Source organism: Labeo rohita, chromosome 4 (genome assembly GCF_022985175.1).
Source record: "Labeo rohita strain BAU-BD-2019 chromosome 4, IGBB_LRoh.1.0, whole genome shotgun sequence".
In the NCBI taxonomy this organism is placed as follows: domain Eukaryota; kingdom Metazoa; phylum Chordata; class Actinopteri; order Cypriniformes; family Cyprinidae; genus Labeo; species Labeo rohita.
The window spans coordinates 23,978,389-23,992,570 of NC_066872.1; the positions used below are offsets into that span (position 1 = coordinate 23,978,389).

General features: G+C 40.7%; 1 protein-coding gene across 1 annotated transcript; it reads left to right on the forward strand.

Annotated features, from left to right (window-relative positions):
- The first annotated feature begins 83 nt into the window (after positions 1-83).
- Positions 84-10,350, forward strand: LOC127163702 (solute carrier organic anion transporter family member 1C1-like). Its single transcript, XM_051107039.1, has 15 exons — positions 84-135; positions 397-510; positions 735-876; positions 1,891-2,020; positions 2,548-2,654; positions 2,750-2,887; positions 2,972-3,070; positions 4,868-5,069; positions 5,321-5,487; positions 5,563-5,758; positions 5,908-6,073; positions 6,155-6,339; positions 6,598-6,662; positions 6,803-6,920; positions 9,748-10,350. Exons 2-15 carry the CDS (start codon positions 403-405, stop codon positions 9,917-9,919), a joined length of 1,995 nt encoding a protein of 664 aa, XP_050962996.1. The 5' UTR covers positions 84-135; positions 397-402; the 3' UTR covers positions 9,920-10,350.
- The last annotated feature ends 3,832 nt before the right edge of the window (positions 10,351-14,182 follow it).

The window sequence follows — 14,182 nt, forward strand, 5'->3', positions numbered from 1 at the left end:
AGGGTTAAAGGATGATTTGGTGCTAGTTAATGACTAAATATAAACATAAATATAAAGACACATTTAGAAAGTGCTCATTTTAGAATATTTCTGCATATTAGACCATCCTCTGAATGTGAAGACACATCTGGGCATGTGAGTGTATTAATATTGTTAAGTGATGATATTTTAATGTTTGTTTGCTTTTGATTACAATGTATTTTGCTTTGGTCTATCTCTAGAGTGAATACATTGGTAAATTGCTTCACCATACTAGTAGTGAATTATGTTCATTTATTTGCTATCTTTAAATGTATTTGATTTGGGAGCAACACATTGCATTAGACATTAAGGCAGTTAAATGCAGTACCGACACTGTTCATGGTTTCATGTTTGCACCACTTTCCTGGACCAAAGTTCATCATGACAATGGATGGCAGCCCAGACAGGTTCATTGAGTCCAGACTAACCGAGTATCCAGGCCGTAATCAGGAAACACCTCAAGCCAAATCCTGTTCTCCAACTCTGAAGGCAAGATACATTGTCTTTGATAATATACCACAATCAAATTTTTAAGTGAAAAATCAAAGTTTAAGTGAACCACCATTACCTGATCATTTGTTTTAATGGTGAAAAAAATGGCTATAGCTAAATATTTCTGGCAAATAATATGATCAATTCTGATCTATAAAAATAACAACGGCAAAACTATAAAATATTGACTTAATCTATCTTCTGCTCTTGTGTCTGCAAAGATCTTCGTTGGTTTACTCGCCTTCTGTCATTTCACAAAATCCCTGACAAGTGCTTACACCAAAAGTACCATCACTCAGATTGAGAGGCGGTTTGAGATCCCAAGCTCCACTATTGGCATCATTGATGGCAGCTTTGAAATGGGTGAGTAGAGATGTGTTGAGCTCCAGTGAGAAATGAGGGAACTCGAGCTGCATCCGAAAACGCTAGGGGAATGAGATGCCCTTGCCACCACTCTTCTAAATCCCTGCCTAGGATGCAGCTAGTGCAGGAGAACAGCGGCGCCAGGAGCGGCTCGAAGATTTAGGTTGTGAAACCTAACAAAGGTGAGGGGTGTGGACCATCCCGCAGCGTTGCAGATGTCCTGCATAGGGACACCTGCCAGAAGGGCCTTGGAGGCTGGCATACCTCGAATGGAATGAGCCTTGACCCCCAGAGGTGAGGAGAGATCAGAGGACTTGTAGGCTAAAGAAATGGCATCAACAATCCACCTACTGAGGGTCTGCTTAGAAGCAGGGAGACCCCTTTTTGGGGGACCATAGCAAATTAGCAGTTGGTCTGCCTTTCGCCACATGTGTCAAGCTTCTGCTGGTCAGGCTTTCTGAAGGGAGGAGGACAGAATGCTTGCAGTACAACGGGCTGTGGTGCAGCGGAAGGGACCTTAGGAACATACCCCGCTTTGGGGTAAAGAAACGCTTTGGCCAGACCAGGGGCAAAGGTGGGTAGACCGAGATCGCCGCCAAGTAAACCTTCAAGGTGGAGTGAGTTAACCCTGTGGAGAAGTGAGCCTGCAAGAACTCCAGCACTGTACCAATCAAACAGTTAACTGGGCCAAGCTGGTGGTTTCCACACCATGAAGTGAAGAGTCTCCACTTCAGGGCATACAGTTTCCTAGCATGAAAAAACAGGGTGACAGACACAACACAGAGCGCTTTGCTGAAAGACTGAAGCTGACGCCGGTTCCGCCACACGTGCTTTTAAGCTTCCTGGTCACTTTCGTCACCCGCCCATGACGTCTCGCCCTTCCGTTGGTCAGATTACACGTGTTCAGAGCGTGATCTCGCTGTAGGCTTTCCCCTAGCATTTTCAGGCGCAGCTCGAGTTCCTGAAGGGGAACAACATATACTGTAACTTGTTAAATAACTTATCTGCTTGCAGGTAGTCTGTTGGTCATTACTGTTAGCTACTTTGGCGGTAAGTTTCACAGGCCCAAGATCATTGCAGCAGGAGTCCTGTTGATGGGTATCGGGACACTATTAATGGCTTTACCTCACTTCATCATGGACCGGTGAGTAAAATTTAGCAGCCAATGACAAATTGAGTGTCCATAATGAAAAAAACAGGAAGGAACCTTTAAACATCTAGCTTAAAACACCTGTGTGCAAAATTCTTAGAAATGTTGTCTTTGTATTCAGGTTTTGAAAATATTTTATGACATTTGCAAGAAAATTGTAATGACTCAAAAAAATGTTGTCTATAGATGCTGTAGACCCACATGACAGTTCTGTCACTTTGATATTTTGATTGTATGCCACCCAAATTAACTTCAGACACTAAAAATATGTCCATCATAAAAGAGATGCTTTTAAGTCATTGTACTCATGAATTGTTTATCTTTTACATAATAAGTATAGATAATGAAAAAGTGCCACGTTATACTCATGTTTAGTATTTATAGTAAATATTTCATAGAGATCAACATCATAAATATTTTTATTTATGAAGTTCTGTATTTTATTTATTTATTTATTTATTATTATTGTTATTATTATTGTTGTTGTTGTTGTTGTTGTTTTCTATCTGTTGTTCCAACAGGTACAAGTACGATACAGCTGCCACCCATACTAATGATGCTGGTAATTTCACAGTGAGCTCTACATGCTCTTCTCACACCCAGGATACTGTTCAGCAGCTTGTTTCCGGTAATATATGGTCATACATGTGAGAAAGCATGTGGGATATTTTAATTGTAAAATGCTGCAATTACCTAACAGAGCACACTATATGGGTTGTATAGGGTGTCTAAAAAGGGAAGCAAAAAGCTCACTTATGTGGGTGATTGTACTGTTTGGAATTGGGGAAGCCAGCATCGGCCCTCTGGGAATGTCATTCATAGATGATTATGCACGCCCAGAAAACTCAGCTTTTTACATTGGTGAGAATCACATTAACACATTAGCTCACATCAAAACTACCCACGTTCCTCATGTGATTTAGTCTGTTTTATTCTTTTCTGTAGGTTGTCTGCACACACTTGGAGTGATTGGGCCACTTTTTGGTTACTCACTTGGATCTCTGTGCGCTAGTCTCTATGTGAACATTGGCTCAGTGAATCAAGGCGAGTTAAAATTTGTAATACTGCCATTGATTTACTGTATTTGTTTTGATGTACTATCCGTGCTAGTACTTATACTCTTTACAGTATACTCTTTACAGTGTCTTGGGATATCATGTAAATACCATGGTATATGAATATTGTAGTGGACCAGGGTAAGGTCAGAGGGTCGGTTGGAAGGGGACCACCCTGTTTTGCAGCAGGACCATCACAGTAGAACAAAAGCTTTGGGGCAAGCCGGCAGATCAGGTGGGTTAGGAAAGCCCAGTGGAGCAAGCAAACCAGGATCAGACTAGGAGGACTCAGGAAAATTAGGACTCTGAATGGAACCAGTGCAAAGAGGGAGCCAGGTGAAACCAAAGGGAAAATGGATCAAAACTGGAGCCAGTGAAAAGGGGGACCTTAAGGAGTTGATAAAAGAAAATGTCAGTGAGGAGCTGGTGGAATAGTGAAGTAGGATTCAGCTTTGGTCTTTGTGGCCAAACTAAAGGTTCAGTGGAACCTCCTATTACCAGAAAGAATAGCCCACAAAATGCCTTTATGGTTACAACAAGAGACTTGGGAAAGACCTCACTAGCAGAACAGAAGGGAGGATGGTTGGTCTCAGAGAAAGAGATGGCCAGGATGAAGATCAGGGTGCTATCTGTGGTTGAGATGAAGGAAGAAGTATTTATAAGATCCTGCTGGGTTCATGATAAAGGCCTGGTCTTCTTTCAGGTAGACAAAACACACAGTGTGATGGTAAACCCAAGTGCATTTGGGTTTATTACTTTAATGCAAGTTATGGAAAGTAATCAGGTATGTATGATAACAAAAGAGCAGATGGGATTTAAGGATAGCCAATATAGGAGTCACACATACAGAAAATAGATGAAGATAAAGAGTCTCTCCCAAAGAAGAAAGACGGAGATGAACAGGAGGTAAGTAACACTACTAAGAGCAGAGGTTTGTGTGGTCTTTAATCAGAGATCTAACACTAATTGTGGTGAGTATGCATGTTGTTCTTAAAGGAGAAGTCCACTTCCAGAACAATGATTTACAGATAATGTACTCACCCCCTTGGCATCCAAGATGTTCATGTCTTTCTTTCTTCAGTCGTAAAGAAATTATGTTTTTGAGGAAAATATTTCAGGATTTTTCTTCATATAGTGTACTTCCAAAATGCAGTTTAAATGCAGCTTCAAACAATCCCCAATGTGTTTATAAACGATCCCAGCCGAGGAAGAAGGGGTTTTATCTAGCGAAACATCTCAAATGGTTGTTTTATCCTACTTTCCCTGAACTGTTTTTTTTCCTGTTCATGACAGTTAGAGTATGTCAAAAAACTCCCATCTCATGTTCTTTTCAACATACCCTAACTGTCTTGAGCCAGAATACACATAGTTCAGGCAGAGCAAGACAAGACGAGCATTTAAGATTAAAAATCCTCAGCTAAAAATCCTCATTTGAAGCCACATTTAATCAGCACTTTGGAAGTTCAATCTCGGTGCACCATAGCAGTCCATTATATGGAGAAAAATCCCGAAATGTTTTTCTCAAAAACATAATTTCTTTGCAACTGAAGAAAGAAAGACATGAACATCTTGGATGAAAAGGGGGTGAGTACATTATCTGTAATTTTTTCTCTGGAAGTGGACTGTTCCTTTAATAACAGGAGTTATTAGTCTGGGGGAAGAGCACGAAGAGTGAAATGAGGTGGTGAGCCCAGAGATTGTTCAGTATATATATATATATATATATATATATATATATATATATATATATATATTAATATTGTTTGTATTTTCTTTTCATTTTTAGAGAGTGTGACTATCACCCCAGAGGACTCTCGCTGGGTTGGAGCCTGGTGGTTGGGTTATATGGTTTCTGGGCTGTTGACTCTTCTTGCTCCTTTGCCTCTCTGGTTCCTGCCAAGAGCTCTACCTGAAAATCCCCAAACCTCTAAACAAGACCATCCCTCAAGCCAACACAAACACACACTCTGCATTCCAGAGATAGCCAAAAAGTTTGTCAACCATACACTTACCACAAGGGTTAGATACTAAGATGTTAGGTCTAGTTAAATCTAATTAGTCACTTACTATGTATAGTACAGGAATTGTATGGACTACTTTGTGTGTATATATATAATGATTATATCACAGATTAAAACAATGGACGAAATTCATGAAGATTAATAAGGTATTATTATTATTACTTGTAAAGTGTGATGTTTATTTTAAAAGGACAATAATGCTTATTTGCTTGTTTACTAGATTTTGGGTCATCTCTAAAGCATCTGCTCACCAATGGGATCTTTCTCCTGTACCTGGGTTACAGTGTATTGTCATTCAATGCCTTTACCATTTTTATAACATACACACCAAAGTATTTGGAGCAGCAGTTTGGACAAAGCGCATCCAAGACCAATTTTCTCATAGGTACTGTAACAGTAATTTTCTTATAGGTACTGTTTTTTTTCTGGCTTTTAAAACTAGCTGTGATTATATATACAGGAGTGATGTCTAGTCCGGCAGTGGCTCTGGGTATTTTCCTGAGTGGTTGGAAAATGAAGAGGTTTAAACTTAGTCTGCTGGGATCTGCAAGACTGATGTTCTTCGCCTCTGTAACCTCATTGGTTTGCACCATACCTTACTTTGCTTTCAGCTGTGAAAACTTAGATGTTGCTGGGGTCACAGTGCCCTATCAAGGGTATTTTTTATTTCTATTTATACTCATTGTTTAAATCTTATTGCATCATGGAAAATATACACTTTCTATTCATTCAGTTTTTCCATTTTCCAAACTGCTTGTCCTATGTCACATGAATGTTTAGTATAATAAAATAATTTATGTTGCAGATTTATTGAAGTTCAAGATACAAGCCATGATTTCCTCACTTCTTGCAATGCTAACTGTGGATGTACTGACTTCCAGTGGGATCCAGTGTGTGGACAGAACGGAGTGACCTACATCTCTCCTTGTCACGCTGGCTGCAATTCCACTCTGGGCGCAGGACAGAATATGGTGGACAACTGCTTTTAACTCTTGACTACAAATTCAAAAATCTAAAAAGTTTTTATTTATTTACTTACATGTATTTGTCAGACATTCCATGGCTGTTCATGTATCCAGAGCCGGGGACTGACTTCTGGGAACTCCTCTGCAGTGCTTGGACAGTGTTCACGAGAGAGTAACTGCACTAAAATGTTCTACATCTATCTGGCACTGCAATTTTTTACCTTGTTTGTGTACTCTCTGGGCACTACTCCCTTCTTCTTCATCACAATGAGGTTCTGTTTAATTTTTTCTATCACATTGTCATACAGTTTCTCTATATTCTATCCATATTGTATATGATTCAGTTTCACATTATGTACAGCCTTCAGTATTTAAACAAACAAACAAACAAACAGAGAAACAAACAAGCTGTGATTCAGTACATCTTAAGAGTCAGTAGATACGAAATGGGTTGTGAGATATTATTTTATTTAAAAATAAAAATTGGAAATTGTATAAATGGTTTTTGTGTGTGTGAAATGTTATTGCAGGATTGTGGATCCTGCGCTGAAGTCTCTCTCAATGGGCATATTTCTGTTAGTTTTGAGAGTTTTTGGTAAGTTTACATTTGGATTTGTTAGTAGTGCAAAGCATTTTTTCTTTTAATGAGGAAAAAATATATTTCACTGATGTTTTTCTTGTCTTAAATGCACTTTAAGTCACAGCAGTTTTAAATCTAATTTGCCTCTTTTAAAGGTGCTGTTCCTGCTTCGATTTTCTTTGGTGCTCTTATTGACTCTACCTGTCTGAAATGGGGCCAGAAGAAATGCGGCGGAAGTGGTGCGTGCAGAATCTATGACATTGAAATTTTCAGGTGAGCAGATCTGGCAGGACTATTCTATGTAGTCCTAATATGAATGCACAGAAATGTCTCATGTTACGCATGTAACCATGGTTCCCTAAAAAGGGAACAAGACACTGCGTCCTCTAGGGGTCGCTATGGAGAATGCCTTCTTCGTGTTTGAAGCCTGCATTCAAATCGACAATAACATTGGCTGGCGACAGCTTATGATGTCACTTCCGGCGTGACTTGTCACCACCGCCGGCGTGTCACTACCGGCGCCACCGGTAGAACGCATCATCCGCTTGTTCATCTGAAGCTTACATCTGAAGCATGGCGATGATGCTAGTGGACGCAGTGTCTCATACATACATACGTAAACTGAGACAAAATGTGTCCTCTAGGGGTCACTATGAGGAATGGTATACCCACGCTGCCATGCTGAGGGGAGTGCAAGCCAAGCACCCAGGTGAGCACTAAGTACCAGCTCTACCCAAGACGAGGGAGCTGCCCCAATGATGTCCAAGCGGCTGACAGTGACCTATCCCCTTCGGCCAAAGGCCTGAGGTGTAAAGCCAAGAACTTACCTGTTAAGGGTTGGGCTGTGGGAGCCTGATCCCTGGGCAGCGCTCAGGCTTGGAATCAGAAGCAAAGAGATTCCTTTAAGGGGATAAAGTCAATTGTCCAAGCCAGCAATCTAGACCTTGGCCCGTCACCTAGGGGCTTACCTTCAGCTATGTGTGACCTCACTCGAGGAGCTGGCCAGGCAGACCATGGTATCAGTGCCCTGTTCAGAACTATCATTAGGGATACATAAGTCGAGTGTGGCCCAAGGAACCCAGCAACCAAGGAGACTACCTCCATAGCACCTACTGATTTAGTTGCGAAATCTGACAAGCTTTCATCCAGACCAGATCCAGAATCATTTCGAAGAGACATCCAGCAGCAACCGGGGGTCCCATGATCAACAGGTAGGTACTGGCAGAGGACCTAACCCTGAAGCATAGGAAGAACATACAAAACCAATCATACATACTACAACACAAGCCTAAAGCGGCTAACAAACAGATACCAGTTTTTGATAACTGAAAAAAAAGGATCATACTCACCCACCATGGCTCCCCAGCATGGTACTGTATATATCCACAGACGCATTGGTAGGACTAATTTGAAGACTAAGTCTGGACGATCAGTCAGGCAGTGCTATGCATAATAGAACATAACCAAGAACATCATAGGTCCAGTAGAGAGACTGCAGTGCGAGCACAGGAGGTCCCATCTAACCTCAGTCAGGTGGGGTAGATGGTAATACAGAGGAATTAGGGAGGGAAGGTGAGGGCAGATGTACAAACTTTAGAGGGTGGTGAGTAGATGTTTTAATCCTTACTCTGGTCTGGATGTGAGCGTTGGGAATGCCTTCAGACCTTGCTGACCTCCATTTGGCTCGCGACATCTCCTGGAGCCACCCGCAGGTGAAGGAGGGGCACGGACTGCAACACTAGCCTTTTGTGCCCATCGCCGATCCTCGGACCAGGATGGGCCAGGCCCACTCTGCTGTTTGGGCTCAGATCTGGCCCTTTGAGGAATGAATGTTTTAAAGGCAGCAGATCATGCCTTTGCCTCCCTGAACTTCTCGATCACCATCAGTCAGGTTTACCCACAGGTGCCTCTCTGTAACCACCATGGCCGCCATGGATCTGCCCATAGCAGTGGCAGTCTGCTTGGTGGCATGGAGAGCCAAATCCGTGGTACAGCGGAGTTCCACTACCTCGTCAGAAGAAAGTCCCTGACCTTTATCCTTCAGCAGGTTGGCCTGATAGGCCTGAAGCACAGCCATCATGTGCAACAAAGCCACAACCTGTCCTGCTGCTGCGTATGCCCTGCCATTCAAGTGAGATGTACGTTGAAGGGGCTCGGATGGCAGGGAAGGAGCCTCGAGGGAGAATGTTTCACCCATAGAGAAATAGCTCGCAGACGTCTTTTCTATAGGAGGCATTCTCTCATAGTCATTTTTGCGCATTCCTTCAATATTAGCATAACTAGTATGCTGGAACCTATGAATGCATGAGGAAAATGGCTTATTCCATGTCTTCTCAAGCTCAGTATGAAGATCAGGAAGGAATGGAAGGCTCACCTAAGCTGGAGGATTATGATCAAAAAGGTAACGCTCATCGAGATGACCCCGCAGCGCCACCTTCTTAGCCCACTTCCATGGCAGGTCCAACTTTGCCGTGGTGCATTCCATAACCTCCAACAGCTCATCATACGCTCATCATACAGAGCCCAGCAGAGCACTGGCTGCCGAATTAGACAATGTAAGGGAAATCCTGCCTCAGCAGCGGCAGGTCCTGAACTTCCGGGGGCAGATGGTTGCCCCTCCTTCCTCGAAAAGAGAGACAAACGTGACCGGAGCTTCTTCTTAGGAAGACGCTCACAATGCACAGAAACTGCCCCCTCCAGGACATCGTGTGCATGCTCCTTTCCCAAACACATGACGCAAAGATCGTGTGTGTCATCAGGTGTCAAATAACAGGGACACGGATCTGCACATTTCTTAAACGTTTTGCTATTGCTTACCATAATGAGGTAAGAGAGATAAAGCTTACCAGAGATGCACAGCTCCATACAAAACAGTCACTGAGGATGATGTGTTCTACTGGTGCCCTTTAATAGTGTGGTCATGTCAGAAGTGATGCCATAGGCTGTTGCCGGCCAATGTTATTGTTGTTTTGAATGCAGGCTTCAGACATGGGTCACGAAGAAGGCGTTCCCCATAGCAACCTCTAGAGGATGCAGTTTGATGTTCCCTCGAAGGGAAAGACTACTTAATTTATAATAAAACATAATTCACCCCAATCAGGTACCTATTTCTGGGACTGGTCAGCGCACTTTGGGCATTTAGCTATACCCTGTTATGGATTGTCGTCACACAGATTAAGAGGAAAGTACGGAACAATAAGCAAATGTCCAAGGATACAGAACTCCAACAGCCTGTGCTATGTGATCCAGAACAGGAAAATACTTTACAATAATGTAATTAATAAATAAAATATAAAATAGCTAAAAAATAAGATGACTTATATCTATAACAATAATATTAATTACATTGTTATAGATTACTGGTTGTGGAAAAAAAACAGAGGAAGAAGGGACTTGAGCACAAATTAGCACAGCATGGTGTTTTCCCCATTAATACATAAATGTTGTAAATATAACTTTAAATTTATCGTTGTCACTTGGTTACTCATGTAATTACTGTATTAAAAATATTTATTGGTATAATGTGTTTGTGTGATTAGTTGCCTCATTGATGATGTATCATGAGTCAAATAAAGTGTGGTGTTTCTAACTGAACTCAGAATTGGGATTTTCGAAACTGACATCAACAAGTTGTCCGAAGACAATAACGGGTATTGTTTTGGTTTAAGGAGAAGTTCGATGAAAGGTTTTGATCCACTTCAAATGTTGACCTCTGTATATGGTTTTGATGTTTCTGTTGTAAATTGTGTAAGAATACAATTTAGAAATAATATTAATACCTTCAACCTTCGTGCTGTCTTCTATGTTTGTGTTTGTTTCACACACACACACACACATACATATATATATATATATGGAATTTCTGCCATGACAAATCTCTGAGGGATTGGCATGGTAATGTACACGTCAATGTAAATGTATTTGGTCTTGGTGGAATAGATCTGCTATACGCTGCTGCTGCAGCAAAGCAAGTACCGAGACTTGCTACTGCCAATACATCCACAACATGCTGCTGTGAGCATGTAAGAAATATTGCTGCAGCACATATAACATATATGAATAACCCCCATAGCATACATGAATCACCTTTTTTGTCATATTTCTCACTTAACACATTAATAATGCAACAGAAAAACAATATAAGGTTTAAACATGATTTATTGAATTTATATAACTGTAATTTCCTTTGTTCCCTCTGCTGAAAGTAGAACTGAAAATTTTGACTGCTTAGTTATGATTACAGTATTAATTAATGTCACTGGTAAACACATAGTAAAAAGTATGTCAGTGTAGTGAGCACCATAAAATATTATTAAGAATAGTGATAACGTGCACTTTCTATGTGCAACTGCTGAAATAGCGATTTTGTCATGAAATATAGTCTTAAGAGCTTTCAGGCAAGAATGTAGTTTTTTAAAACTCAAACCTGTGGTTTATTTATAAAGATTGGGACTATTTGAAAATTCGCTATGTCGATTTTGGAGATGTGAGCTCCAGGTGATCATGGGGCGCTCAGTGCTCGTGTATCCTGCATAGCCTTAGCTTGGCTAGTCCTTTCTGACATTTGTCGCTGACTCTGATGTCTTTTTAGAGATTAAACATGAGATGCAATTCGGTTCGGGTATATCTAACAGGTAATTGTTGGTCTCATTAATCTATTATTTGTTCCTGGTCATATCGTTTTGGCTGAGCACAAAGTTATGTTTAACTTTATATATTTATTTTGAACTATACCGTAGTACAGTACAGCGCTGACGTTGTAGCATACGTTTGACTGAATAGTTTGCCTTTGTCTTTATTTCCTCTTATGTAAGCTTTTTATACTTTGTAATTATACTTTTATAATGGTTATTATTGTTTATTAAAACTGACATTTAAAACAGGCAAAGTTGTGCTTTATGTCAATATGGAGAAATGGCTATTGTCATGCTTTATGGTTGATCGCTACTTTACCACGCCTATCAAGTAAGGGTACCGTCGGCGGTGGAAATGCAAGCTGAATCAGGGTGTTCAGTCCTGGATCATAGCTGTACCGCTCATTGTAAACAAGCCTTAAAGGTGCAGTGTGTAATATTTAGGAGAATTTATTGGCAGAAATGCAATATAACATACAAAACTATGTTTTCAGAGGTGTGTAAAGACCTTACATAATAAGCCGTTATGATTTTATAACCTTAGAACGAGCAATTTATATCTACATACACCGCGGGTCCCCCTACATGGAAGTCGACATTTATTGCCGCCATGTCTCTATAGTAGCCCTAAATGGACAAACTTCTACAGAGCGCGTTTCGTTTCTGGTTGTCCCTGACTTTGTAAACGGGGAGAAAATGTCTGCTGCTAACGCTATCTCACTGTCAGTCAGGTTAAACGGTTTGAACAGCTAGCTGCTTCACTACTCTTAATTTCTGCTTCTTTTTATTTGCAAGGTATTGTTTTCGTTATTATGTGCTGATTCAAATTACTGGGGCGCCAGAGACGGGCCGGGCGCAGGCACATCATCAAATATATTTCAAAGCAAGCTGGCACCACGGTCTTGACTGTATCATCACTGTCTTTATTGGGGCTTTATTTAGCGAATATTTACATTTATTCACATATGACTGGATGTAGTAGACTATCATAATTTTGGCTAATGCATGACGCAACTGTATGATGCGCATCAGAGGCGATTTAGAAGTGGGTATACCGCCTGATAAAGAAGTGGGTACCACTGGTTGAGCTGACAGACATAACAATGTTGAGGCGGCACCCCCTCCTCCCTTTCCCCTCCCGCAAGCCACCGCATCCCAATGCCGTGTTCGGAAAGTTAGTTGTGTTTTAAAGGCAATAAACATTAGATGGAAAAATATATATATTTCATTACTTTCTCTCGCAGTTATATCGTTAAGTAATTATACTGTATATGAATTGCGGGCATCAGGGGGCCGCTAGTAATGTGCATGGCATTGAAACTGATTTTGTATGCACGATCGCATTTCACTTTCACTTTTCATCATGATGTTTCACTGTAGACTTCGTCCGATGCCAGTTTGGTAGACGTCGCCCAACCCTACTAACTGTCATACAAAAAATCTAACTAAAGTCAGCGAATAAATCTGAGACAGTGATCAATGAGTAACAATAATATTTGCAATAACATATTGGTTTACTGAATAATTAAGTAAATATCATTCTTTGACTTAAATTTGTACAGAAACCTCATCGCTTGATTGGCTACTGTCAGGTGTAACAGACGAGGACATTTTTGTCCTGTGTCAGCTTCCGTAGCTTCTGTATGTGTTTCGAAAGGGCGGGGTGAGCGGGGGACTTGAAATTCAAATCCTCACCGCTAGATGCCACTAAAAATTACACACTGCAACTTTAATTTACTGATTTGCTAATGATTTTTTTTTACATCTTTCTCACACAGTAGTTTACCATGCCACTGTGCTTTGTTCATATTTAACACTAAAGGGAAAAAAAAACAACAACAAAAAACACTAATCTCTCTTCTGTCATTGAGTGTGGAAAGATCTTCATTGGTTTATTATTTCTATAAATGGCTGACAAGGCAATTGGCCAAAAGCGCCATCACTCAGATTGAGAGGTACTTTGAGATTCAAAGCTCTGCCGTATGGTATTTTCAATGGCAGCTTTGAAATGGGTAAGCAGAGATGCGTTGAGCTGCACTGAGAAATGAGGGCAGAGGTTCACTTATTAGATAAGCACTTATACCAGTGAGTCACACCACTGATGCTGTAATGTGACTCAACTGCTGTTGATAAAAAATGGCACAGAAACTGATGATTTATTGTCCTCTGTAAAACTTAATAAAACATACAGTATGTTAAATAGTGCACTTTATTTCACAGTCCCAAGTTCCTAAAATGTATAACGTGAATTATTTTTTATTGCTTTCAGACAAAATGCATTCAATGACCACATTTCTTAAAATCCATGAACACTTTTGTCACTGATATTCCAAAACCGGCAAAACACTTTCCTTTTTTAGCACATTTTTCAAATGCTAACACACTGCTTTCAAAACTGATAAAAGCAAGTTCAAGTCAGAACGATGGCAAACTGTCAATTTCTGCAGAAATTATATTGAAATATAAAATCTTAGCACAATATTTACTATGAAACTGAATAATAATTATTCCTAACACAACTAACTGCAATTTCAGCTGAAAGCTAGGCCAGATGTCCTATTTTTGGCCACTTCATCACAGGTATAACAAACATGCACACATTCATATTCACTCTCCAGTTCACCTGTCCTGTATATCTTTGGATAGTGTGAGAAACACAGAGAACTCCACACATTAGCAGCTGGCACTCCAGTACTGTACATACAGTACCTCATTATGCTAATTATGCTTTTTCCCCCCAGTTCCCCTTCAGGAACTCGAGCTGCGTCCGAAAACGCTATGGGAACGCTTTTGGCGGAACCACGCTCTGCATGCATGTGTAATCTAGCCAATCAAACAACGATACATCACGGGCGGATGACGTCATCGACCAGGAAGCATAAAAGCACGTGCAAAGCTGCC

Excerpts from the sequence above, each read along its gene's own strand:
- LOC127163702 (XM_051107039.1), top strand. The coding sequence starts at position 403 with ATGACAATGGATGGCAGCCCAGACAGGTTCATTGAGTCCAGACTAACC. Across the intron at positions 6,074-6,154 it reads TGGGCGCAGGACAGAATATG|ACATTCCATGGCTGTTCATG; the intron begins GTGGACAACTGC and ends TGTATTTGTCAG. Across the intron at positions 6,663-6,802 it reads GTTAGTTTTGAGAGTTTTTG|GTGCTGTTCCTGCTTCGATT; the intron begins GTAAGTTTACAT and ends CCTCTTTTAAAG.